The sequence below is a fragment of the Manis javanica genome, chromosome 17 (genome assembly GCF_040802235.1).
Source record: "Manis javanica isolate MJ-LG chromosome 17, MJ_LKY, whole genome shotgun sequence".
Lineage (NCBI taxonomy): Eukaryota > Metazoa > Chordata > Mammalia > Pholidota > Manidae > Manis > Manis javanica.
Window position 1 is genome coordinate 1,294,640 of NC_133172.1, and position 27,395 is coordinate 1,322,034.

Genomic DNA, 27,395 nt, shown 5'->3' on the forward strand with positions numbered 1-27,395 from the left:
TATATAGCAATCCAGGCACACTTAAAGAAGGAAGAACAATCCCAAATGAATAGTCTAACATCAAAATTATCAAAACTGGAAAAAGAAGAACAAATGAGGCCTAAAGTCAGCAGAAGGAGGGACATAATAAAGATCAGAGAAGAAATAAACAAAATTGAGAAGAATAAAACAATAGCAAAAATCAACGAAACCAAGAGCTGGTTCTTCGAGAAAATAAACAAAATAGATAAGCCTCTAGCCCAACTTATTAAGAGAAAAAGAGAATCAACACAAATCAACATAATCAGAAATGAGAATGGAAAAATCACGACAGACTCCACAGAAATACAAAGAATTATTAAAGACTACTATGAAAACCTATATGCCAACAAGCTGGAAAACCTAGAAGAAATGGACAACTTCCTAGAAAAATACAACCTCCCAAGACTGACCAAGGAAGAAACACAAAAGTTAAACAAACCAATTACGAGCAAAGAAATTGAAACAGTAATCAAAAAACTACCCAAGAACAAAACCCCGAGGCCGGACAGATTTACCTCGGAATTTTATCAGACACACAGAGAAGACATAATACCCATTCTCCTTAAAGTGTTACACAAAATAGAAGAAGAGGGAATACTCCCAAACTCATTCTATGAAGCCAACATCACCCTGATACCAAAACCAGGCAAAGACCCCACCAAAAAAGAAAATTACAGACCAATATCCCTGATGAATGTAGATGCAAAACTACTCAATAAAATATTAGCAAACAGAATTCAACAGTATATCACAAGGATCATACACCATGACCAAGTGGGGTTCATCCCAGGGATGCAAGGATGGTACAACATTCAAAAATCCATCAACATCATCCACCACATCAACAAAAAGAAAGGGAAAAACCACATGATCATCTCCATAGATGCTGAAAAAGCATTTGACAAAATTCAACATCCATTCATGATAAAAACTCTCAGCAAAATGGGAATAGAGGGCAAGTACCTCAACATAATAAAGGCCATATATGATAAACCCACAGCCAGCATTATACTGAACAGCGAGAAGCTGAAAGCATTTCCTCTGAGATCAGGAACCAGACAGGGATGCCCACTCTCCCCACTGTTATTTAACATAGTACTGGAGGTCCTAGCCATGGCAATCAGACAAAACAAAGAAATACAAGGAATCCAGATTGGTAACGAAGAAGTTAAACTGTCACTATTTGCAGATGATATGATACTGTACATAAAAAATCCTAAAGACTCCACTCCAAAACTACTAGAACTGATATCAGAATACAGCAAAGTTGCAGGATACAAAATTAACACACAGAAATCTGTGGCTTTCCTATAAACTAACAATGAATCAATAGAAAGAGAAATCAGGAAAACAATTCCATTCACCATTGCATCAAAAAGAATAAAATACCTAGGAATAAACCTAACCAAAGAAGTGAAAGACTTATACTCTGAAAACTACAAGTCACTCTTAAGAGAAATTAAAGGGGACACTAATAAATGGAAACTCATCCCATGCTCATGGCTAGGAAGAATTAATATCGTCAAAATGGCCATCCTGCCCAAAGCAATATACAGATTTGATGCAATCCCTCTCAAATTACCAGCAACATTCTTCAATGAATTGGAACAGATAATTCAAAAATTCATATGGAAACACCAAAGACCCCGAATAGCCAAAGCAATCCTGAAAAAGAAGAATAAAGTAGGGGGGATCTCACTCCCCCACTTCAAGCTCTATTACAAAGCCATAGTAATCAAGACAATTTGGTACTGGCACAAGAACAGAGCCACAGACCAGTGGAACAGATCAGAGACCCCAGAAATTAACCCAAACATATATGGTCAATTAATATTTGAAAAAGGACCCATGGACATACAATGGGGAAATGACAGTCTCTTCAACAGATGGTGCTGGCAAAACTGGACAGCTACACGTAAGAGAATGAAACTGGAGCATTGTCTAACCCCATACACAAAAGTAAATTCAAAATGGATCAAAGACTTGAATGTAACTCTTGAAACCATAAAACTCTTAGAAAAAAACATAGGCAAAAATCTCTTAGACATAAACATGAGTGACCTCTTCTTGAACATATCTCCATGGGCAAGGAAAACAAAAGCAAAAGTGAACAAGTGGGACTATATTAAGCTGAAAAGCTTCTGTACAGCAAAAGACAACATAAATAGAACAAAAAGGTACCTTACAGTATGGGAGAATATATTTGTAAATGACAGATCTGATAAAGGCTTGACATCCAAAATATATGAAGAGCTCACCCACCTCAACAAACAAAAAACAAATAATCCAATTAAAAAATGGGCAGAGGAACTAAACAGACAGTTCTCCAAAAAAGAAATTCAGATGGCCAACAGACACATGAAAAGATGCTCCATATCACTTGTCTTCAGAGAAGTGCAGATTAAAACCACAATGAGATATCACCTCACACTAGTAAAGATAGCTACCATCCAAAAGACAAACAACAACAAATGTTGGTGAGGTTATGGAGAAAGGGGAACATTCCTACACTGCTGGTGAGAATGTAAATTAGTTCAACCATTGTGGAAAGCAGTATGGAGGTTCCTCCAAACGCTCAAAATAGACTTACCATTTGACCCAGGAATTCCACCCCTAGGAATGCAGCACTCCAGTTTGAAAAAGACAGATGCACTCCTATGTTTATCGCAGCACTATTTACAATAGCCAAGAATTGGAAGCAACCTCCATCAGTAGACGAATGGATAAAGAAGATGTGGTATATATACACAATGGAATATTACTCACCCATAAGAAGAAAACAAATCCTACCATTTGTAATAACACGGATGTAGCTAGAGGGTATTATGCTCAGTGAAATAAGCCAAGCAGAGAAAGAGAAATACCGAATGATTTCACTCCTCTATCGACTATAAGAACAAAGGAAAAACTGAAGGAAGAAAACACAGAACCCAAGAATGGACTAACAGATACCAAAGGGAAAGGGACTGGGGAGGATGGGTGGGTAAGGAGGGATAAAGGTTGGGGAGAAGAAAGGGGGTATTATAATTAGTATACCTAATGTCGGGGGTGGGAGAAAGGGGAGGGCTGTGCAACAAAGAGAAGACAAGTCGTGATTCTACAACATTTTGCTATGCTGATGGACAGTGACTGTAATGGGGTTTGGGGGTAGGACTTGATATAGGGGAAAGCCTAGTAAACATAACATTTTTCACGTAATTGTAGATTAATGAAAACAAAAAGAAAAGAAAAAGGGGGATTACTCCCTGATAGGATAAAACTAACTGCAAATCAACGATTAATGCATGTTTTACATATCCTTAATTCTGATCTTTTAAAGGGTGTCAGATGATCAGCTATGGAAGTACATTTTTCTGATAATATTCCTTTATCTTAAAAAAAAAAAGCAGTTCCTCTGTGGTGATATCCAATAGGTTCTTCACAATGGTATAAAGGTCATATCAAAGTGTGGGCAAAGGGTTTGTTTGTGTTTATACAGAGGATCAAAGCCTAATTTGGCTACCCAGAAAATGAATTAAGATATGATATGAAGAACTTCCAATATCAACATAATCTGGAAGAGTCATTCCAGAAGATGATCATCAAAAAACTTCTACAAAGATCCTGGCACTGTTGCAGTTGTAGCTGCATTCATCCAACTGCTTCCTGGACTTGTCATTGGAATGAAGAGGGAGATATCTAAGCTGGCCTGTGCATACAGTAAAACAACAAATTTGACTGGATCTATATTGTTGGAACTCAACCAAGAATTAGGAGAAGTGCAAGTTGCAGTGCTCCAAAATTGTACGACTATAGACTATCTACTGTTAAAAGAACATATGGGATGTGAACATTTCCCAGGAATGTGCTGTTTTAATTTGTCTGATTTTTCTCAAACTATTCAAATTCAGTTAGACAATATCCATCATATCATTGGTAAGTTTTCACAAATGCCTAGGATACCTAACTGGTTTTCTTGGTTTCACTGGAGATGGCTGGTAACTGTAGGTCTGCTTTTGTTATGTAGCTGTATTCCTATTATGTTATGTGTGTATGCAATTTAATAAGTAGTTTAAAACCTACACATGCTTATGTTACTCTAGAAGAAGTTATGTCAAAGAAATAATCAATCTTCCCATGTTTTCTTCCGTCTGCTACTTCTATAGCTTTTCTTCTTCCTTCCTAATTACAACCATTTAGTAGAATTCATGCCTCATATTGAAAATCACCGAGTATCATAATTCTTCCAAGTGGTAAAGACACCTCAAGACAAATGCTGGGCATAGAAGCCACAGGGCATAAATCTGTAAAGAAGTAAAAAGCTAACCTTTTCAAACAATATTGCTTCTCTCCCACTAACCAACTTTACATTTCCCTGTATGGCCCTAGAAGATGACTGGTTAGCCAGAGACGGGTAAGATTCCTCAAGGGAGGAACAACCTAAGACAGGCACAGTCGCAGGGGGGCCATCAGGTGAGAAATTGGGGATCAACAGAGATGAGGCTTAGAACCTCAACAACACCCTGTTTTGAGAGAAATCTTCTGCATCCGTGGATGTTTTGTTGCCCACGTCTAGCTTGGATTAATACTTAGTCTATAAGGCACAGACCTGATCATCTACATTTGCCCTCTTACAGCACTGAATTGTGTTTTCTACCTTTATCTTGCATCTACCTACCACTTCAGCATTTTATTAAAAAAGAAAATAAGGGAGAAATGTGGGCTTCATATATAAATCAAGTATAAAAATCAAATGAATAATCATATCTGACTTGATTGTTTACAGTTCATGATGTGTGATCAAATGAAAGTTTCTGTGATATGACTTCCTTTGTACTGTTCACCATGTAAGAACTTGTTCACCGTGTAAGAACTTGTTCGTTAAGCTTCAGAAGATTGGAGACTGTTGAGAATTAGGCTTGGGGTTGATTAATGATTGTGCATTGAGTCCCTTATACAGAATTTTATTGTTGTTAACAGCCATTTGATCAATAAATATGAGATGCCCTCTCAAATAAATAAATAAATATATAAATAAATAAATACAAGAAATGCCCTCTCAAAAAAATCTTAGTCTCAAAAGAAATTCCCACAGTATGAATTTCAAATGACTGCATCGTACATGAAGACCAAGGGAGTAAATCCATGGTGGCGACTGTAAAGTCAGCACAAACTTGACCCCATGCCTAAATATCCAGATTATTCATTTGTAACACAACTTCACACAACCATTTTTAAGGTCAGGCAATGAGAATCCTATTCCACATTTGTCTTCCATAGTTTATCATGCATTTACTTCAGCTGTGCATGTAGCTTTCCTAGTTTCGGCTATGATTCAATGCCTTGACGACTGCTGAGGGGAGTCCTCTGCACAGGATTAAAGTCCTTCATAAGGTGAGCGGGCCTCCTCCAAGCAAATGAGGGCCTGAAGGAAAAGACTCACATCCCTGGAGGGAAGGAGCTCTGGCCGCAGACTCAGGCTGCAACAGCAACTCCTCCAGCATACGGACTGCCTGTGGACGTCAAGCAGTTCCGCCCTCACGATTGTGTGGGCCCCTTCCTCAGTGTCACACGGGCGGCTGGCTACGACTTCCCGGAGAGCCCTGAGCTGCTGCACTGGGCGAGCAGGCGACAACAATGGCCCCGACACGGACAGGCCATCTGTTCTACAAGCCCAGGGGGAAGGGGCCTCAGCACGAACCGACCTGCTGACACCTTACTTCTAGCCTCCAGATCTGCGAGAAAATTAATTTCTGGTGTTTAAAGCATCACCGCCCCCAAAACAAAAAGAACAACAAAACCAACTCATAGTGATAGTGAACATGGTGGTCAGCACTGCAGGACGAGCAGCTGACAGGCAGGGGCACCAGGAGCCTGCCAGGGCCCTGGAAGCACCCTAAAGCCTGACTGCGCTGGAGGGCACTTCAACTAATACATGTGCAAAAATTTAAGCAGAACCCTATAGGTTTGTGCACGTTATAATATACTTCCAGCATAAAAAAAATTATGGAGATTTTAACAAAAACACTGTAAGTCAAGTGCACATGTAATTTTTAAAAATGAGGCAACTCTTTCAAGAAACGTGGCTTCATGAGTGGAGGGGACGTTCGTGCTGGGCTGCTGTGGATCTAACGGCCCAGGACCCATTTTACTTTTCCCCAAGCATAAGTGACGTGAGCCTATGTGGAGAGAGAAGATGGATACACGAGTCGGAGGAAAGTGAAGAAGCAGGTTCCCAGAGAAGACAGAGGCGCCATGCGGGGCCAGTGGGGGAAACAGGCCAAGAGGTCAGGGGGAAGACGTGTTCCTCAGAGGAAAAGGGAAGCCACAGCTGCGGGGCACAGATGGGCCAGCACAGGCTCGGGAGCAAGCAGCAGAGGCACGCAGCGTTCGTTTTTAACGTTATGCTGATTCTGTGCTGAGTCGGCAGTGACTGAGGAAGCCGTGATGACTTTGACCAGGTCGGAGTGGGTGCAGCGGCTGGTGCAGGGTACCGAGCTGCACAGGGGCACGGAGATGTGGGCAGGCAGGGTGGGAGGATCCAGCATCATCCAGGCAAAAGACGGCGAGAGCCGGGCCAGGTGCTGGTGCAGCTCCTGAGCGTGGCGGGCGAGGCAGGCTCGGGAGACACAGCATCTGATGGGCAGGACCAGGGGTATGCGGACGGGGGCGGGACAGAGACGGAGACACTGAGGTGCTGCTGCCTGTGGGGTGTCCTGCCTTCTAACTGGCTGGGGTGGCAGGACGTTCTCTGAACTGGGCTGGGGGAGGAGCGTATGTGGTCAAGCAGCTTGGTACCCCGGACAGCGAAGTGAGCTGTGGGATGAAGGAGACGGGGGTGGCATCTGGGACAGACGGTTGGGGTGGAGGTGCTGACTGAAGACGCGCGCGCGCTGGCTGAAAAGCCTGAAGGGCACAGAGAGGCGCACCTGCGACTCCCCAGACAGCTCACTCAGAGGCACACCTGTGGCTGGAGAGGCCAAGCATCCTGGTGTTTGTCAGGGCAAGAGGGGCAGGAAGATACAGGGCAAGGAGTTGTTTCTGCATGTCTGACAGACAAACAGGACGGATGGATGGCGAAGGTGGGGAAGAGTGGGGGTCACACGACACCACACATGAAAATACCAAGGAGAAGCAAGGCCCCTTTTCCTCAGTCCAGAAAGGAACGGGTGATGTCACTGTCACTCATGATGGACATAATTACGTGGACACACCAAGAGCAAACGTTGTGAGCCCTTCCTACTGGCCAGGCACTGTCCTAAGCAGCCTGCTGCGTTACGGCATTACAACTGCCAATGACCCCATCACACAGAGACTATGTCACTGACTGACCGTAGGCGGAATACAGCAAGCTGCGCTGAAGACCAGGCCCACGGGCTCTTTCCCTGGGCACAGACCTAAGCCACATTCCCCAGGCCTGAGGCCCCAGGGGTGGCCAAATGCCTAGATCCTGTCATGGAACACGTGGAGTCAAGTTCACATCATGTGCAACTGCAGGCGTCCCCCCACCAGCCGGATGGTTCCAGAGCAACCCGAAAGCTACACGCTGACATTAGAAGGTGCCCAGGTCTCTAAACAATGGTGATCAGCGCATGTGCATCCCTGGACATGACAGAGGAGCAGCCAGAAGCCCCAGGAGCTCAGAGTCTCTCTGCTCGCAGGCTGGCGGCTGCCACGGCCCCACCCGACCAGCTGCTGGCTTGTACCTGGGGAGGTGCTTCGGGCGAGGAGGTCCCTCCTCACTGGCCACAGCTGCTGCCCACGCTCCAGCAGGTGGGTCAGCTCAGGTTTGGGAACCGGATGCCCTATTGATGGAGAAAGAAACAACATGGGTGTTTTGATGAAAACAGCAAAACCATTCCATTCTGTCTGGGGTGTCAGAGCTGCTCCAGAGGTAAAGAAAATGCTCATTTGTGACCCAGAAACCAAGCCCCAAACCCCACTCTTGGACTGCACGTGAGGTAGCAGGTGGCACTGCCTGCCGACCCACCACTGCCCCTGAAGGTCATCGGTGGGAGCCAGAGCGCACGGGGTGTGCACGACGCTCACACGCGGCCCTGGGTCCCCGGGGCAGGGGGGCGCCTCCTCCCGGAAGTTCGGTAATTGATCCACGTGGCTGGTTTCAAACGCCCTGCGCTTCAGGAACACCTGGGGATGCCTGATTTCAGTCTCCACGGGCAGAAACAGAAGGTCTCGCATTGAAGGTGAGGCCTCGGCATTCGGGAAGTCTCCCTGAGGACAGAGAACTCCCGGTGGAGGCCAGTCAGCACCAGGGAAGTGGCAGCTCTGATCAGCAGAAGCGGGGGCAGAGGCGGGCTGGGCGCTCTGCAGGGGAAGCCTTCACCGAAGTGCGGGGCAGCCCGCAGCCCCTGCAGCCCGAGGAGCAGGCAGACGCCTGGCCCAGAGGACCTTCCCGCGGCTGGTGACGAACCCGCGCTGCTCCGCCCGCCAGCCCCGCGGCGCCACTTGGGCCTCTCTAAGGTGAGGCGGAGAATTTCCTTCGGGGAAGCCAGTTCCAGTCGGTTTTCTCTTCCACGCAGCCGCATTCGTCTCAGCGGAGGCGGGAGGGTTCTGGGGACAAGTCCGGTGATGGGGGCAGCAGGGCCTACCAACCTCTCCTCTGGCCGGTTCTGCTCCACAGCCGAGGGTTTGTTCAGACAGGTGTCAGTCACAGTCCCCGCGCTCTGCCTGTCACCTGCCCAGCACTGGGCTCAGGGAGCGGAGGCAGGCAGAGTGCGACAGGCATTCTTCGGTCCCTGTCACCTCAGGGCCTTTCCTGGGGCTGATTCCTGCACCTGGAAGCCCCCTCCCCGCTGGCTCACAGCCTTCGAGTTCCCAGCTCCAACGTCCTTCCCTGAGATGCCTTTTTTGAAGCACTCATGACCGGCTTTCACCTGAAGCCCCTTTAGTTTTCTTTCGACAACTCATCACAATTCATCTAAGAATGGACACCTACCTTCCCCACTAAACTCAGGCTCATGGGTGTGCACAGCATACGGCATGAGCCACCGTCACTGATGGCTTCTCCTTGACCCAAGTCCCCTTTTTTCTTAAAATTTTATTCTAAAAGGAAGCCCTGTTTTGCTTTTGTAAAAGAGAAAAGTCACTTTCAGTTCTGACAAATGGAAGGTTACTGTTAAAACACAACAATGAAACAAAAAAAAACACCATTAAAGTCCCAGCAAGCTCATGCACACTGCCCAGGGCTGGGAGCTGGAGGCCGCGCCCACCGCGACGAGGAACTGGTCAAAAGGAAGGAGCACGGAGTCCTATGCAGTGATCCGAGACGTTCTCTTGACGATCAGCATCCCAGACCGAGCAGGTAAAAGGACTGGCTTTTTGGGGTACCACCTGTGGCTCCGACATTTCTGCGTGCCTTCTGACTCCTGCCCTGGCAAGGATCGTGACCCAGGCCTCAGGAATCCTGTGATGACGACGAGACACCAGGGCAGTTTTCCCTGACCCTGCTGTTCAGGGGACACCGGTGACAAATACCATGTGGAGCCTGCCAGACTCACCGTCTCAGAGCGGCCCATAGCCCACGACCCTGCTCCAGGACTGTGGGACACGTGACACGACCACGGAGGGCCAGCTTCCCCCCTGTGGCATCTGGAATAAGGATTCAGACTGAGGTTGCAGCGTGCTGGGCCCTGGGGTGAGGCCTTGTGTTCAGAGGGACACTGTCTCAATCCCACTGACACCCGACACACACACAGGGAGACAGGCAGGAGGAAAAGGGACCAGGAAACTACGGGCTCCGGGGAAGGGCAGGTGGCTCCTCTGATCCTGACAGCCAGGAGCCAGGGGTTCCGCACAGGAATGTGAGGCGATCCCTTCCCCAGGGACGCCAGGAGCCCACACGTCTCCAGCATCACCTCCTGGTACAGGGTCCTCTGGGTCGGGCCCAGCTGCCCCCACTCCTCCCGGGAAAAGGTCACGGCTATATCCACGAAGGTCACGGACCCCTGGAAAGTCAAACGGAGGAAGTGGTGTTGCCTTGTGCTGTTGGATGCGATCAGAGCCTGTCACTCAGTCACTGGTGAAGGTGCAGAGACCCAGGCCCAGGCCCCGATCACACAGGCCAAGCTCCGTGCTGGGCTCGAAGGGGAGGACGCAGCATTTGGACATAATGCGACTGTGGCTAAGAGCAAAACCTCCCTTGGGGAAGCCACCGAGATGGTGCAGTGTGTCCCCACGAGGATTGGGGGGAGATGGTGAGTGTTCTGTGACGTCAGAGGGACGGGGATATGGCCGTGATGGTCCCAACAACGAGAGCAGGAGCAGCAGGCAAACGGTCCCGGACCCCGCGTACCAGCCAGCTGAGGGCTCACACGCCGGGGAATGGACTGCACATGCCCAGCTCTGCAGTTAAGATGCCCAGGGACAGAATCAAGACTCCTGAGTCTGCCACTTCCCAGCTGTGTGGCCGTGGGGAGGACATCACGTCATTTCTCTGAGGCTAGATTTCTGCAGCAACCCCAGAACCGTCACTTCACCAGGAAGAGAAAACGTTCACATGGCAGACCCTGGAGCCCCAGGCCCACGAGCATTCGGTGTACTCTGTTTCACCAATCCTCCCACAGTGCACGAGGTTAATGCCATCATCACCTGCACCTGGGCTCAGGCAGCTCTAGAAAGTTACCCACAATCCCAATTTTAAGGAGCAGAGATGGTATCTGAACAACCCAAGGAAAGATGGCACAGAGTTGCCAGAAGAATGGAAGGTGGGGGTCAGGGGCACCTACGAGGGGACACCTATGCACAGGAAGGACGTGGTGAGACCTGGGGAAAGGGCACCAGATGACGGGAAGGCCAAGGGCAAAGGCGGCCGACCGGGCCGCGGGGCTGGGTAAGCAAGTGGTGGAGGACAGCAGCGCAGGCCCAGTGGGGGGCCCCTGACGGTTGCCCCGCTCAGTCACTCAGTTCTTCACCGAGGGCCTTTCACCACCCCAGGCTGTTCCCGGTCTCGGCACAGAGGGACAACAGGCGCTTGTGATCCGGGGCTGGAAACAGATCCTACACCAGCAAGGGGGCCCCAGAGATGACAAAAACAAGAAAATAGAGCAAGGAGACGAAAGAGATTGTGGCCCACTGCAGATGTGGTGACAGGGGAGGCTACTGTCGGGACGGCACACTGGGCCGAGACTGCAGTAAACGGAGGAGGGGGCCATGCGGCTGCGATGTTAACCGATGTGACAATCCCTGACGATGAACAGGGCTGGTAAGGCTGACCGGGGTGACTGCCGGGGCGTGACCCAGGGCCTCCTGCGCGTTCGTGTCCCAAAGGACACCACACTCCTGCACACCGTCATCACCGACCATCTGAATGCTCTTCCTTTTCAAATATAACTGCATGTCTTAAACAACACAGACCCACTGCTGTCACTGGGGATCTGAGAGTCAGACGCCCCGGCGGCCTTGGCTCCCAGCCTGCCCTGCGGCCTTTGCCGTCCTAGCATAGCAGCAACTCAAAAACGCTACTCCTGCCTCTAGGCCGCCAGCCTTTAAGTGTGTACAGGAAGGAGGGCAGGGAGCCCCGAGGAGCAGCCTGCCGCCGGGGTGAGCCCCCAAGCTCAGCACAGGTCCAGGGGCGTGTCCATGCCAGCCCTTCCCAGACCTTGCTGGACACCCGCCGACACACATCAACCGTGCATCCTTCCCAGTTCCCCAGACTAGGACAAAGGAATTCGTATTGCTATACGGAATTAAAAAGTCAAATTCCTATTTTATACCAAAGAAAACAGCAGCCCAGGGCAGCAGGGAGACTTAAAGAGAGAAAAATTTATTTGCAATGTAAATAAACAAGGTCCCTGTCGCTGGTTCGGTAAATGAGTATCGTGTGTGTGTGTATGTAGTATGTAGACTCACAAATCTTCCTTCCTAAAATCAAAGCAAAAACTGTCCGCCCTTTTTTCACACGCTCATTTACACAAGTCAGATGCATCTTTTCGGGTTTTCCTTCTCAAAAGTAAAACAGAGAGGAGAAGTATGTACAGCGAGGAAGCATTTTGTCAGTTTCTCAATTGTTTCAAGATTTTAATCCGCTGCGCTAAATAATCCCTAAAAACCGCCCCAGGCGGTAAAATGCAGTGGGTGGGGATTTTCCTCCTTGGGCCCCGGCGCAGTCCTGACACCTGGACGCTGAAGAAGGATCGAAACAGGAGTCGGGTTACAGAAATCCGAGGTTTTGCTGTGGACCCTGGGGCTGGGGTGCGGGGGGGGGGTCAGACCTCTCAGCCCACAGACCTCACAGCGCCTGCACGCGCGCATCCTCGCCCCCTCCGCCCCTGCCCTCGATTTGAAATGGGCGCGTTTGCTGGTAGTAGAAAGCAGGCATGGGCGAGACGAGCGCCCGGCAGGCTTCCACGGACCAGGAGCTGGAGTGGCAGCTGAGCCACAGCCACAGCCGACGGTGCGAGGCAGGGCTTGGGCGCCCCGTCTGAGTTGCCGCGGCCTCGGCAAGGGGCGCAGCCGGACCCCAGTGATGTCGGCGAACCCTGGGCCTCCTCCCTGAGGACCGCCCCGCGCGCACGGCGTTGTGTTCGGGGGGCCCTGGGGCCACACACCTCGCCCCTCCACACAGAATCCCGCCGGCCGTCAGGAACGGGGCCCTCCCCCACGGGACCCCTGACCTGGATTCCGCACCCGGAGCCGAGGTGACCCCATCCTGGCGCTCCGAGAAACGGCCGGGAGAAGGTAAGGCGAAGGGTCGAAGGTCACCGTCCTCCCGCACGTCCGGGCGGCGGGGCCGCGACGCTGGGGGTCCGAGAGCGGGAGGCGCGGGGACGGTCCACTCACCTGCGCCGGGTCCAAGGGCGCCGCCATCAGACCTGTGGCGAGCGGGGCCGCACGGGGGCGCCCGGGGGGTCAGCGACCCCACCGAGAACCCGCGGAGGCGCAGGTGGGGCCTCCCCGCCGTTCCGCCCTGCTCCGAACGACCGGCAGCCGAGAACTCAGCGCCACTGTGGAGGAATCGCGCCCAACGCCGTAAACGCTTCCGCCTGGCGACGCCGGAAATCCCGCCTCTACCAACGGGACCGGAACGCCCCTTTCCTGTGATGTCACCCTCACCGAGCACACCGGGTAATGTAGTTTCCGTTATGCGTCTCGCCAGGCTGGGGAGCGCTGCCCCTCGTAGGAGCCAAAGGTCTGGAGGCCAGGAAAGAGCTGACAAAGGTGTGGGGAGGCTCCAGGGAAGGAGAGGCAAGGGACACTCTCCAGGGGAAGCACCCAAATTTCCCGGTTGTGTTTTCTGCATCTTGTTATTTCAGATGATCCCAATGGAACACGTGGGCACACTGTATTGTGAGTTTTAAAATTTTCTTTTAAAACCTGTGAGCGCCTCTCAGGTGACCAGGTGCACCGGTGTGGAAAGGCTGGCCCCTGACACAAGTTCACCTTCTTTCCTCGCCTGTGACCCAGTGACATCCAATGCCCAGGGCCTGTGTACCTCCCCTGATTCCCAGTAAAGGCCAGACTTGCCTAGAGGTCCTCCCTCTCCCTGGGCGCTGCGGAGTGATGGGGAGGATTATTCTCTCCAAGCCATGCTGTCTGCATTGCCACATCCACTACAGGAAGACTGTGTGATTGCGTGTGTGTGATGGAAATAAATGAAGACCAGAAATGAGTACAAGCAAGGGCTATAAGGTATTTATTCAGACCTTGCCACAGCAAGAGTCAGTCACTGTCGCTTGCATTTGTCAGACAGGGGAGTGGAAAATTTATTATGAAAACAAGGAGCGCCTCAGGAATGCGCTGGTGGAGGCCCTTACCAGGGACCGCTCGAGGCAGAAAAAAAGCAGTGAGGCAATCCTGCAGGATCAGTTAAGGAAGCATATTCGGCTTTCTCCAGCTGGTCATAAGTTGGAAGCTAGGGGAGGAGGGAACTTCAGGGAAATTAATGCTTATTCACCAGGTCCTGCCCATTGTGGGTTGACTGCTGCAGAACTTCTGGGTCAAAGTTGTGTTTTCAGATATGGTCTGGCCACTGACAGTTTGTATATTCAGTCTGTGTGTATGTGTGTGTGACTGACACACAAGGCGCTGGGGAATCCCTATGTCACGTCTTTCTCACAAATCTCTGTGCACTATTGGTGTGTTTGTGTGGCCACAACTGCTGTGATATACAGATCGTCCTGTAGCACCGGTCCTGGGTGTTTTGCATGTGTTGCTTGGGTGTCTCATGTCAGACTTTTTTCTCTTCTGGATGGAGCATACATATGTGTCCAGGCTGTGGTGAGGTGTCAGTTTCACATGACAGTCTCACAGGTTGTGTTGCAGTGACACTACCACACACAAAAATACCCTCTCCTACACTGCTGGAGACATGGACAAGACACGGCAACTGAAATGCCTGTGATGCCAGGGTGGTTTGCAGTGTACTAGCAAAATGCTACCACACTGGGTGGGTTTCCAGGTGTGTCCCTATCACACACTTATCCACCAGGACCAGACCTCAATCATCCATCTCATTAATTAATATCCAGTATAGAGGAAACATGGTGGTGGGGGGAGTGCCAAGTATGTTAAACAGCTTCAAACAGATGCAAAAAACAAATCCAGACCATAGCCAGTTCTGATGGGCAAATGACTAAGCAACTCAATAAATAAATAAATGGTCCAAAAATTAAAAAGTGGAGTGACATTTATATGTCACTGTGACCTATCAAACACATATATCAAACGTGTTATAGATCCATTTTGGATTTGATTGCCTTAAGGAACAAACATGTTTTGGGGAACACTTAGCACTGACAATATATTTTTATGACTCTTCAAATATTTTTGTTGAAAAGTTACTATGTTTTGGAAATGCATTCTGAAGGGATTAAGCATTGAATGACAAATGTTGGGATTATAAATAAAATTATCCAGCAATATGCATGGGGATGTATGTAACAAGAATGGCCATGAATTGACCAGTACTGATAGAAGACTGGATGGCTCATGGGGCTTCGTAACATGCTCCTTTTGTGTATATATCTGAAAATGCACATTATAAAGGGTAGAATATGTCCTATCAATTTTATGTTAGGATTAAAAAAGGCAGAGGAAACTTTTGGTTTCAGTGGTTCAAGCAGTATCAAAACACAAATTATATATTTTAAATGTGCAGAATTTATTATAAGACTATTACACTTCAATAAAACTACTTTTTAAAGTAGATGTAATAAGTACTCAAAGGTTGTCACTTCCAAATTACTTTACAGTGTTGTACTCTTCTTTCTATTGCTGAGGTTATCTGTTGCTATGGTAGCAGAAGGGTGGGAACAGAAGTGTCCCACTGCACACCTCTTCCCAAATCCATGTTCAGTCCAACTTGAAATTGGCTAGGATGGGAGTATGTACACTGCAGAAATTCACAAACACTACAACACAGATTATTTTATTGGAAGGCTGGATTTAAGAAAGTGATGGTCAGTAAGTTAATTGTAGATTATGCTAAAAAGCATGTAGCCTCTGTGAATGTTATACTGTGAATAGCAGCAGAAAATGAGAAAATATTCTTACAGTATTCAAAAACAATACTTCCATTTAGCAATGGCTTTGTCACATATGTCTTCATTAGTGAAAGGGAAAATGTCACCCAACATCTATTTTAAAATAAGCAAATGGGATTAATGATCATATTATTAAACAAGCTAAACAAGTAGCAGATGAAAACGTCAAAAAAGCTAAATTTCACGAAACATCACAGAACTGCAATTCAAACCACATGGAGATGCTATTGCACCCCTATGAAAACAGCTAAAATGAAAAAGAATAGCAAAACCACCAACCAGGCATTGGCACATGGTGGATGAACACGAGGTCTCATAAACTGCTGGTGGGAACACAGATGAGCACAGGCAGCTTAGAGCACAGTTGGCAGTTTCTTCAATTCTCATACATCCACCAACTCTATAAAGTATTGGCAGAAGAGAAATTCATATAAAGAATTATATGCCTACATTCACTGCAGCTTTATTTCTAACAAAACCAAATGAAACAACCCAAATTCCCCTTAACAGATGAGCAGGTAAACCAATAGTGGCACAAGCACAGAGAAGAACATTACTCGACAGTAAAATAATGAACTATTCATATAAGCAACATCAATGATCTCTAATTAGTGTAAAAAATATCAGAAAAAAGTAAAAACACTGTGATTCGATTCATGTAAAATTCTAGACCCTGCAAACAAATTTATTGTTAAAGAAAGTAAACCACTGGGCTCCTGTAGGACTGGAGAGGACAGAGAGAATATAAAAGGGCATGAGGTATAAATAATGGACATATTCAATATCAACATTATGATGGTTTCAACAGGTTTATATGTGTGGCAACATTTTTCAAATTGTCCACCTTAAATATGTATGTCAATAATGTTTCTGAAAAATAGTTCAAATTAAAAAATCTGAATCTCCCACTCTTTTTGGAAACTAGGTTTCACAACCCAATACTAACTCCACTGTATTTTTCCTTATTCCCTGGTAAGGGTAGCCCTGAATCAGTGCAGGGGATGGCAAGCTATGGATGCTGTTCCAATTTGGCACATCAAAAACACAGGCTGGATCACAAAAGCCACACCCCTGCACAACAAGCTCTCCATTCTCTGCCCGTATTCATCTGCGTTCACAGCAATGGATTTGAAATGACAGCCCAGAAAGAATGGGAATTCACATTTCTGTGACAATGACTTCAACTGCACTCCTGCACTCAAGAGTTCACAGCTCTGAGGGTCCTGTGATTCCCCGCAGCCAAAGGCACGGGGACATCTACAGATGTACTCAGAACAGGCACATCCCATCTAATTTGCTGCAGGCTCCTCCACTGTTTACTAATCACACCCAGGATTCCAGTACCAATTATAGTTGAAACCTGGCTCTCATGCTATGAGGGGCAATACCACTCTACGGAATTATGCCCGCCAGGACACTTGGCTCCTTTGTAGGACCTGGTGAACAGCTTCCCCTCCAGTACTGGGCACTATGTGACACTCTCTGGGAACAAGACAACAACTTCATGACATTCCGAAAGGCTCTAGAGCTGCCAAAACAAGTGACACCTCCGAAGGGTGACCTTTGGTCTCACGACATATGGAGGCATCCAGGCCACAAATGAGAACCATCCTAGGTCTTTGGCAGCAATGCAAATTAGGCCAAAACTGAAATGAGAGCTGTCATGCAGCTCCTGCTGATGTGCTAACATGGGGCCCCCACAAAAGCTGTCCTTCCCCTCATATAAACAGAGCCCAGTTATGTTTTCCACCCACCTAAAACAGTAAATACCACCCCCAAGATTAAAGGTAGATTAAATAAGACATTTATTACTGCATGTGCCCAGAGCGATGTGAGGCACACAGTTACCAGTTGGTGACTTGGAGGCTAGAAAAATCAAATACAAGTGCTATGTGAAATCAACAATTTCCAATTTCCATGCAGAACGCCCTACGGGCAAGCCTCTACCAGAGCCCACTTGTAGCCCAAACTGGATCATGTTCGTCCTTAATAAGGAAAGGGAAATTACTGTTAGGTCACAGACTACTCAAGATTTCCACTAGAGATTGGGTGAGAACACAGATGTCTGCCTTGCCTTAGCACATCACGGTGACTGATGCCCACTATGCAAGGTGGTCGAGGTGAGATAGCTTCTACCAGCAAGACTGGCAGTGATAGAAGCCTGGCAAGAGCCCTGTGGGGTTCATGATGTGCAATACAGCTCCGGTAAGCCTCACATATGCCTGGAACACATGGGTAACGTCATGCCTCCAGACGTTTTTTGAAGCATGAGGCTCCACTTCAGGTAGATGGCCCCCTCACAGAAGCTGCTTAGAGCTGTCACAGGTGAACAAGAAGACAGGGCATTTCCTTAAGTCCAAGACTCTTCTCAAGTTTGGACTTTCTGGTCGAAACATGACACACTGGAGTGAAAGGTTTCCTGTATTTCATGCACTCATGGGGTCTCTCCACGGTGTGAAATTTTTGGAACTTCATGGAAGTTAAGACTGGAACGTTCGCTAAAGGATTTGCCACATTTGATGCATTCATAAGGCCTTTCTCCAGTGTGAACTACCTGATGTTGAATGAGGACAGACTTTTGTCTAAAAGACTTTCCACATTGGCCACACTCATAGGGCTTTGCTGCCGTGTGAATACTGCAGTGCTGAATAAGGCTGGTGCTCCTACTAAAGGATTTCCCACATTCACCACACTTATAAGGCCTTTCTCCGGTGTGAATTCTTTGGTGCTTAGTGAAGCTGGCTCTCCTGCTAAAGCATTTCCCACACTGGCCACATTCAAAAGGTCTTATTCTACTGTGAATTCGCTGGGGTTCAACAAGGCGATACCTTTATTAAAAGACTTCCACATTCAGCACATTCATAAGGCCTTTCTCCAGTGTGACGTCTGTTATGTCGATCGAGCTTAGACTTGGATCCACAGGCTGTCCCACATTCTCCACATTCATAAAGCCTTTCACTAGTGTGAACTCTCTGGTGTCTAATGAGGGTGGCTCTTTGGCTAAAGGATTTTGCACACTGCATACACACATAAGGCCTTGCTGTGGTATGAATTCTTCAGTGTTGCATGAGGGTGAAACTTTGTCTAAAGAATTTTCCACATTCAGTATACTCATAAGGCTTCTCTCCAGTGTGAGTTCTCTGGTGTCACACAAGATTGGATCTGCACCCAAAGGCTTTCCCACATTCTTCACACTCATAAGGCCTTTCTCCACTATGAATTCTGCAGTGTTCAATGAGGTTGCAGCATTGGCTAAAGGATTTCCCACGTTCAATACACTTATAAGGCCTTTCTCCAGTGTGAACTCTCTGGTGTATAATGAGAGTGGCTCTTTGCCTGCAAGACTTCCACATTCACTGCACTCATAAGGTCTTTCCCCAGTGTGGACCTTTTGAACTTGAACAAGTGAGTATTTGCAGTGGAAGGCTATCCCATATTTCTAGATTCATAAGCCCTTTTTGTAGTGCAGCCTCTCAGATGATAAAGAAAACTGTGTTTGTGACTAGAAGCGTTCCCATATTCACATGACTTGCAATGACTTTTTCCACCATGAAAGGCCCCCGCACACTTGGTGCTTTTGTTTAGCTTATCATCATAGGGGATGACGTGGAGCTGGAGAAGACTCAGTGTGGTTGGGGTCTCCTTTTCAACCTTCCTACAGGTGAGGGGATTTCCTGACGCACGGAATATGCAGCTCCTTACAAAGGAGGGCCTCTCCGCATTTCTTTTCTCTGGGCTGTAAAGCTTCTGAACCTGGTGTAGATTTTGATGTGCCCCAACCACGTATGCTTTTTGCCCAGGTAGATTACAGAGGTACAAAATGTCTTTCAGGATTGGGACACACTTCTCACAGGGGTGAGTGTTCCGGATGGATAGACCTACCTTTGGAATCCCGACCTGTGACAAAGCTTGTATAGACACACTCTGTTCAAAAGGTGTCTCTTCATTCTCTATTCCATGCCAAGAAACTGAAAGAATAGAAACACTGATGAATCATGCTGACTATGGTAGAAGAGTATTAATCATTCTTTACTAAAATTTTGTGTAATGCAATGTTTTGGCATCTTAACCTTGATGGCTGAGGAGACAGTGACTTGAGCAACACTATAAACCAAATGGAACTAACAGACATATTGTTATTTCCATGGAACAGCAGCACAATACACTACTCAAGAGTTCAGGGAGAATTCTCCAGGACAGGTCATATAGTATGCTACAAAACAAGTCTTAACAAATTTAAGAAAACTATAATCATATCAGGTGTCTTTTCTGACAAAACTTTGATGAAAGTAGAAATTAATAACATTAGAAGAATTGGGAAATTCACAAATGTGTGGACTTTAAACAACACATTCTTCAACAACCAATGGGTCAAAATGAAACCAAAAGGGAAATAAGAAATGTCTTGACACAAATGAAAATGATAATACCATATAGCAAAACTTATGGAATCCAACAAGAATGGTTCTAAGAGGGAAGGTTATAGCAGATACTTACCTACATTAAGAAAAAGTGAAAGCTCTTAAATGAACACAACTACCTCCCTAAGGCAAAGAACTAAAAAAGAACAAACTAAATCCAATGTCAGTATAAAAACAAAGCAAAACTGAAGGAACAAAGCAGCAGCAGACTCACAGACTCTGAGAAGGGACTGGTGGTTACCAAAGGGAAAGGGATGGGGAGGGTGCGTAGGTGGGGAGGGAGGGAGAAGGGGATTAAGGGGCACGATAATTCACAATCACTATATAGGAAGGTCACTGGGAAGGCAGTACACATGGAGAAGAATGTAATGACTCCACAGCATCTCACTACACGGATAGTCAGGAACTGCAATGCGGAGGTGAGGACTTGATAATATGGGTGAATGATGAAACAGCGATGTTGTTCATGTGAAACCTTCATGAGATTGTATATCAGTGATACTTTAATTAAAAAAAAGAAAAACTCTCAAAAAACTAAGTCCAATGTTAGCAGAAGGATGGAAATAATAAAGATTAAAGTGGGAATAAAATAGACTAGAAAAACAATAGAGAAGATCAAAATTAAGAGATTTTGTTGAAAAAGATTAAATTGACAATCCTTTACGTAGACTAATTTAAAAATGACTCAAATAAATAAAAGTATAACTAAAAGATCAGACATATCATTTATACCACAGAAATACAAGGATCATAAGAGACTACTATGGGCAATTGTACATCAATAAGTTGCATAACCCTGAAGAAATGGACAGATTCCCAAAAATATACAACCTACCAAAAAATCATGAGGAAGTAGAACATCTGAACACGTCAGTACCAAGTAACGACACTGCATCAGTGATAGAAAACCTCCCAAAAAAAGAAAATTCCAGGATACGATGGCTTCCCTGATGAATTCCATGAAACATATAATGTCAATCCTACTCACATTCTTGCAAAAAACTGGAGGGTTAAACACATCCAAACTCATTTTACAAGGTCAGCATTACCCACACACCAAGGCCAGATAAGGAAAACACAACAAAGAAAATTACAGGCCCAAATCCCTGATGAACATAGAATGCAAAATCCTCAATGAAAGACTCGTAAATGAAATTCAGCAGCAGAATAAAAGGACCACACACCATGTCCAACTGAGATTTATCCATGGGATGAAAAGGTAGTTCAACAAATGCAAGTCAACAAATGTGATACACAGTAACAGAATGAAGGGTAAAATCATATGATTATGAAGTACATACAGAAAAATCATGTGACAAAATTCAATATCTTTTCATGACTAAAAAATTGACAACGAATTAGGTATATAAGGAATATACCTGAACATGATAAAGCCCATGTATGACAAGCACACAACCAACATCATACTCAATGGTGAAAAGCTGAAAGTTTTTCACTAAGATCAGGAACAAGTCAGGATAACTACTCTTGCCACTTGTGGTCAACACAATACTGGAAGTCCTAGCCAGAGTAATCAGGCAAGAAAAATAAATAACAGGTATCTGAATCAGAAAGGAAGAAATAAAATTATCTCTGTTTGTAGATGACATAATATTATATACAGAAAACCCTAAAGACTACACCAAAAACCTGTTAAAATAAATCAGTAAAGTTGCAGGATACAAAATCAACATACAAAAGTCAGTTGCTCTTCTATACACTAACAATGGACTATCCAAAAAAGAAATTAAGAACCAATCCCTTTTAAAACAGCATCAAAAAGAATAAACTGTTAAGGAATAAATTTAACCAAGGAGGTAAAAGATCTCTACACTGAAAAGCATAAAATGTTGATGAAAGAAATTTAAAAAGACATTAATAAATGAAAATATAACCTCTGTTCATAGATTAGAAGAATTACTGTTAAAATGTCAATGCTACCCAAAGCAATCTACAGATCCAGTGCAATCATGTTCAAAGTTCCAATGACATTTTTCACAGAAGCAGAAAAAGCAATCCTAAAATTTATATGGAACCATGAAACACACTGAATAACCAAGGCATTCTTGAACAAGAACAAAGCTTCAGGCATCACATCTCCCAGTTTCAAATTATATTACAAAGCTACAGTAATGAAAACAGCATGGCACTGGCATAAAAGCAGACACGTAGACCAACAGAGCAGAATGGAGAGCCCACAGATAAACCCACAAATACATGGTCAACTGATCTTTGACAAGGGGTGTTTGCAAAGGCTAGGTAAACAGGGAAGTGACGGCTGAAGACTACAAAGTTTCAGTTAGCAAGATGAATAAGTTCTTGAGATGCATTGGAGAGCAGTGTGTACAGCTGACAGTACTGTACAGTACAGTACTCCCCCTTATCTGCAGGGGATATGCTCCAAGGCTCCTAGTGGATACAACACCCGAAACCACAGAGAGTAATGAACCCTACATACACTATGTCTTTTCCCTGAAGTACATATTAATGATAAAGTTTAATTTATAAATTAGGCTAACCTAGGGATTAAGAATTAGTAATAAAATAAAATATAATGGATTATAACAATATTATATGATTTTAGAATTATAATATACTGTAAAAAAGTTCTGCGGATGTGCTCTCTCTCTCTCACAATGTCCTACTGTACTATACTCACCCTTCTTCTTGTGATGAGATGATAAAATGCCTACGTGATGAGACGAAGTGACGGGAATGACATAAGCATTATGGGGTAGTGTTAGGCTACTGCTGACCTTCTAATAGTAGGTCAGAGGAGGATCGTCTGCTTCCAAACTGCAGTTCATCATGGGTAACTGAAACCACAGAAAGCAAAACTATGAACAGTGGGGGAAACTACTGTACACTTGAAATTTGCTAAGAGGGAGTGTTAAGTGTCCTTACCACATGCAAACACACACACACATAGTAATGCTGATAATAATAATAAAGGAGTGAGAAGAAACTTTGGGAGGTGAGAGATGTGTCTATGGCCTTGATGGTTGGTGATGGTTTTATGGGTGTATACTTATCCCCAGGCCCATCAAGTTGTATCCATGAAATATGCACAGCCTTTTACATGTCAATCATTTATCACTAAAGAGGTACAAAGAGAAATAAATGAATAAATACCTTTTAACATTTACTAAACAGCACCAATAGCCAAACTTCATAAACTTAATCATTACCAAGGCTCAAATTATACCTGCGGATCCCACTGCCCGTACACTCTGCACCCCTACACTCTCAGGAAAGTGACTACATATAGATCAGAGAAGAATGGGTGTGCCTCGTTTAGACTGTACCCTTTCCTAAATTTCCCAATGTCACAGCACCCTTTACCCAAAAGTACCCACACTGGGCACAGATGGTCTAATATGACAAATAATAAATTTAAATTAACATTAAGTCTTTGACACAAATTGGCTTAATAAAATGGAATACCACAGACCCTAAATGTAAAATAGTTTACATGACCTGATGTAAGTTAAAACAGGGCTTTGAAGCATTAAAACTTATTCTATAACATCTAATAAATAAAGGGTGATGATCCTCACCACTTCGTTGTTCTACGGCCAAATGGTGCCTGTTTTTACACCTGGAAAAATAAGAGGTGCTTTCTGGCCAGTTACCACAACCTTAATGCTGTGGTGCCATCCATTACGACCCCATATCCATTATCCGTATAATTACGATTACCGACTCAATTGGGTTGGAACACAAGGTGCCACAGACCTGGACACAGTCATTCTGCCAGGGGGAAGGCGAACCAGGTGGGATGCGTCAGGCTAACAGCAACACATCTGGAGCCCAGGACCTTCCCAGCATGTTTGGAGTGAGAGGACTCAGGGCTTTTTAAGGTGGTGAACACAGCTCAGCGCTCTCCCCGCGGCACATACGCAAGGAGGTGAGGAAGACAGCAGAGCCCAGGGTCTCGCTATGGAAAGGGCAGAGTTGCCTTGGGAATTAAAGAATAGAAAGAGACCAGGTGCTGGAGTGAGGTGAGGGCCTTACCCAGCGAGGCCATAAGTGCCAAGTTCTCCAGCATCACCTCGCGGTACAGGAGCCTCTGGGCCTCAGCAAGGAGCCCCCACTCCTCCCCGGATAAGGAAACGGCCACGTCCTCAAAGGTCACACAGCCCTGCCAAGATGGGGAAAGATCATTCCATGATCAACCTCTCTCCTAGGACCCCAAATTCATCTCCCCAGACGTTCATTCCCTGCTCACCTTCCTTTCAATGTCTGCCCCTTAGAGGACATACCAGGCCCCGAGGCCACACACACCTGCTTCTGCCTCGGGGTATAATGGCCACTGAGTGTCCCACAGCAATGGGCATGCGGACAAGGGCACACCATCTCCGTCCTGAGCCTGGCTTTAGGGCACACACCGCCTAGTCAGGAAATTCCCCGAAAGTTACCCGGATCATGGGCTCCCAGACACAACCTACGCGGGCGTGCCCTTCACCCCGAGGTGCTCCCGGTCACGGCTTAGGGCCTGAAGTGCTCACTCTCTCCTCATGCTACACCGCGTCTCTCTGCTACCGTCTCACCCCACAACCACTACCCTCCTGCCCAGATCAGAGGCACAGCCCTGGTCTCCCCGTATGTTGCCCAGCATAGGGCAACCAGACGATGCCTGGCAGATTCAAACAGGATCCAATCCTGCCTAGATGTCCGAAGACTCCAGCGGCCAAGGGGACGAAACCTGCTTGGCAGGCCTCGCTGCCCAGTTCTGCCCCTGTCTGGACCTCAGCTGGCAGGAACCGCCTGCAGACCTGAGACCCCCATGGCTCTCTTGCACGTGTGCCGCACGTGCTGTCCCCCACCAGTGTCTTCCTGTCTCCATCTGATCACCATTCAAAGAACGGCCCCAGAGCTCCTCCACCTCAGGCCCAGGGACTCGCCCAGGTGCTGACTTGTGCCTCTGCTAATGTAACAGCCTCACTGGAACACCCAACACACCTCAGAAGTCACGACAAAATCCTGGTGACTCCCACATGTGAATAAGCACCAGTCTGGGCTTCAGTGTCATCTTGTCTCAATTACCCCTGGGTTTCCACATTCCCCGCATGATTTCCAGGGAAGCCTTGGACACCTGCCAGACCATTCGCTTTCCCACAACCTCCCCACAGCCACTTCTCTTCCTCGGCTGTTTTGGGGATGCCACCCACCCCTCCCAGGTGTCCAGGCAAGGGACCCAGTGCCAGTCCGTCCCTTTCCCTTGGTGGGCTGCTAATACTAATGTCATGATGACCAGAAGACCCTCTTAATATGACCCACAGTCACACCTGGTATAGATACTGGAATTCCCTGGAAAAGTTCAGCCCTGCCTCCTACAAATAACACATGCTGTTTTCTATGTCTGGAACAATCTTACACTTAATTGTATTGGTTGCCAGCAATAGGAATCATATAGACTCCAGCCTGGATTTCCAACCCTGCGTTTAGGTTTCTACACACTCCAGGCTCATGGACTGCAAGAGTGACAGTCAGAGAGTCGCTGAACACAATCTCAGAGAGAAAGGGTGGGGCCAGGCGCACTGAGGGCCTGGTAAATGTCCTCCACTCACCTGTGTACAGTCCATAAGTGTCGCTGCAGTCACGGGAATGTGTGGAAAGACGGGGGTCATTAGAGGGACAGAACATGGCCGGGCTTCATAGGCTCAGGCCTCCCTGACCAGCCCTGGAGCCAGGTGACCTGGGATGGCAGCATTATTGCTGAACCTCAGTCCTCCGCTGAGTCTTACAGCTGTGAGGCCCCGGACAAGGACTCAACCTCCCTTCGTCTCAGTGTTATCACCCCCTCTCCAGTCTGTCCCAACTATGAGCAACTTTTGGAAAACTTTGAAAAGCGTAACTGAGATCATGCACCCCTTCCTTTCACAACCCTCGGTGGCTCCCGATGTCCTGAGAATGAAGTTAAAACCTTAATAGCCTCGCCTCGCTATTCCAGAAGCAGTGGCCCCGGGCCGGTCGCGCCTCTGACTTCCCAAACTGTCCTTCTGCCTGTAACACTTCCACTCCTCGTCACAACGGCTGTCAGATACGGGGGCCCACCCCTGGCCGCCCCGCTGCTCTGGACACTGGGATCGGGGCTGGATACACGTGAGCAGGCGCCCCGCACTCGGGGCCTTAGGGTCTGGGCAGGGCACACGGGGTAAGGGCGCCGAGGGCCCGGAGGAGGAGCCTCACCCGAGCCGGGTCCCTCAGCCGGACGCCGCCGTCGGACTCTGTGGGCGCGGCGGGGTCCCAAGTGCCGGCTGCACGTGACGAGACCCGGGCACGCCCGCTACCCGCCGCCGCTGACGCTCAGACCGGCCGCTGTGCGGTGCGACGACCCCTCCCCGATCGCCTCCCAGCCGTCGTCACATGGGGCCGGGCGCCGCGTTCATCACGGACTCGTTCCTCGTCAGGGCGCAGAGCCTCCAGAACCACAGCCTCCGGCGCGGGGCGTCCCTGCCGGCCCTCGGGTCCGAACGCGCAATCGCGCTGTCGTGGGTGCCTATTGGTCGCTGCCTCGGGCCCTTTGCATTATGGGTAAGGTAGTTCCCAGCCTTCTCCGCGGGGCGCACATATGCCAGGAAGCCGGAGCCCAGAGGCTGTCCCGCAGGGGTGTGGTAAGGGGCCCTCCAGCCCCGGGACTCAGGCCGGCAGCCCCGCCGCACACGGGGATCCTCCGGCGGCACCGAGCCCTGGGGTGGCCGCGGGCGGTGGGCCGGGCTGTGGTGGGCGCGGAGCTGGCCCTCGGGGTGCCCTTGATCCCGGCGGGGGGCGCCCCTGGGGCCCGGGGGAAGAGGCGTGGCTCGGCGACTCGCCGGGGGGAGGGTAGCGCGGAATCTGGGGCCGCGGCTAGTGATTAAGCCCCGAGGCGCGGCCAGGGAGGCCCGGTCGAGGTGCGCGATCCCAGGAGCCCAAGGGCCTCCGTGCCCAGCGCGGCCACCTCCCTCCCCGCGGCGCCCATGCCGCGCTGTCCCCCATCACCCGCGGACGCGGATCTCAGAGGCTCTACTGCCCCGAAGCCAGTCGGCTCGCGGAGGACGGGAACGATCCAGGGTCTCTCGGGAAAAGGGGAGCAGTGGGACCCGGCGCTTTCGTCAGGTTCCGGGCTTGATGGTCCGATGGAAAAGCACCCCGAGGGCGCCCTGCTACCCCTCGGTGAGGCCTCGCTGGGGCGTCCACGGCCCGGCCCGGCTCTTCAGGGAGGGGCCCCCCCTGGCCGCTCGGGTTCTGCTACCGCCGCGCTGTGCCCCCTGCACGACCTGAGTCCGTTCCAGGCGCCCCACACGTGCGCTCTCGTCCCTGGGCGCGCCTCGCCCCGCCGTCGCCCCGCTGCTCTCAGCCGACACCCTGGTGTCCCCGTGCAGACTGCGAAGGCTGCTTCCGTGCCCGTATCCCACGACCTTTGGGGTCCACGCAGGGATTCCAGCCTCAGGTTCAGCCCCGGGCTCTGAGTACGTGGAAGTGCAGAGAACAG

The 27,395-nt window shown here is 48.1% G+C and overlaps 1 protein-coding gene and 1 pseudogene across 4 annotated transcripts; both read right to left on the reverse strand.

The window, feature by feature from the left end:
* Positions 1–1,255: 1,255 nt before the first annotated feature.
* Positions 1,256–13,006, reverse strand: LOC140847206 (uncharacterized). Of its 4 annotated transcripts, XR_012126953.1 has the most exons (4): positions 12,799–13,006; positions 7,991–9,965; positions 7,707–7,805; positions 1,264–5,735 (listed from the first exon to the last, which is right to left on the reverse strand). XR_012126953.1 is itself a non-coding variant. In XM_073226794.1 (3 exons), the coding sequence occupies exons 1-3, from the start codon at positions 12,823–12,825 to the stop codon at positions 6,548–6,550; spliced, it is 381 nt and encodes a 126-aa protein (XP_073082895.1). In that variant the 5' UTR covers positions 12,826–13,001; the 3' UTR covers positions 1,273–6,547. The 4 variants fall into 4 exon arrangements, 1 of the variants encoding a protein (XP_073082895.1); XM_073226794.1 differs by lacking the exon at positions 7,991–9,965 and having other exon boundaries at positions 1,273–6,636; positions 12,633–13,001; XR_012126952.1 differs by having other exon boundaries at positions 1,276–7,805; positions 9,169–9,965; positions 12,799–12,937.
* Positions 13,007–15,539: 2,533 nt separating this feature from the next.
* On the reverse strand, positions 15,540–26,898 carry LOC140843027 (uncharacterized; annotated as a pseudogene).
* Between the last annotated feature and the right edge of the window lie 497 nt (positions 26,899–27,395).

Excerpts from the sequence above, each read along its gene's own strand:
- LOC140847206 (XM_073226794.1), bottom strand. The coding sequence starts at position 12,825 with ATGGCGGCGCCCTTGGACCCGGCGCAGGTGAGTGGACCGTCCCCGCGC. Across the intron at positions 7,806-12,632 it reads GCTCCGGGTGCGGAATCCAG|GGCATCCGGTTCCCAAACCT; the intron begins GTCAGGGGTCCC and ends CTCCATCAATAG. Across the intron at positions 6,637-7,706 it reads CGCCCGAAGCACCTCCCCAG|ATGCTGTGTCTCCCGAGCCT; the intron begins GTACAAGCCAGC and ends CCTGCCCATCAG.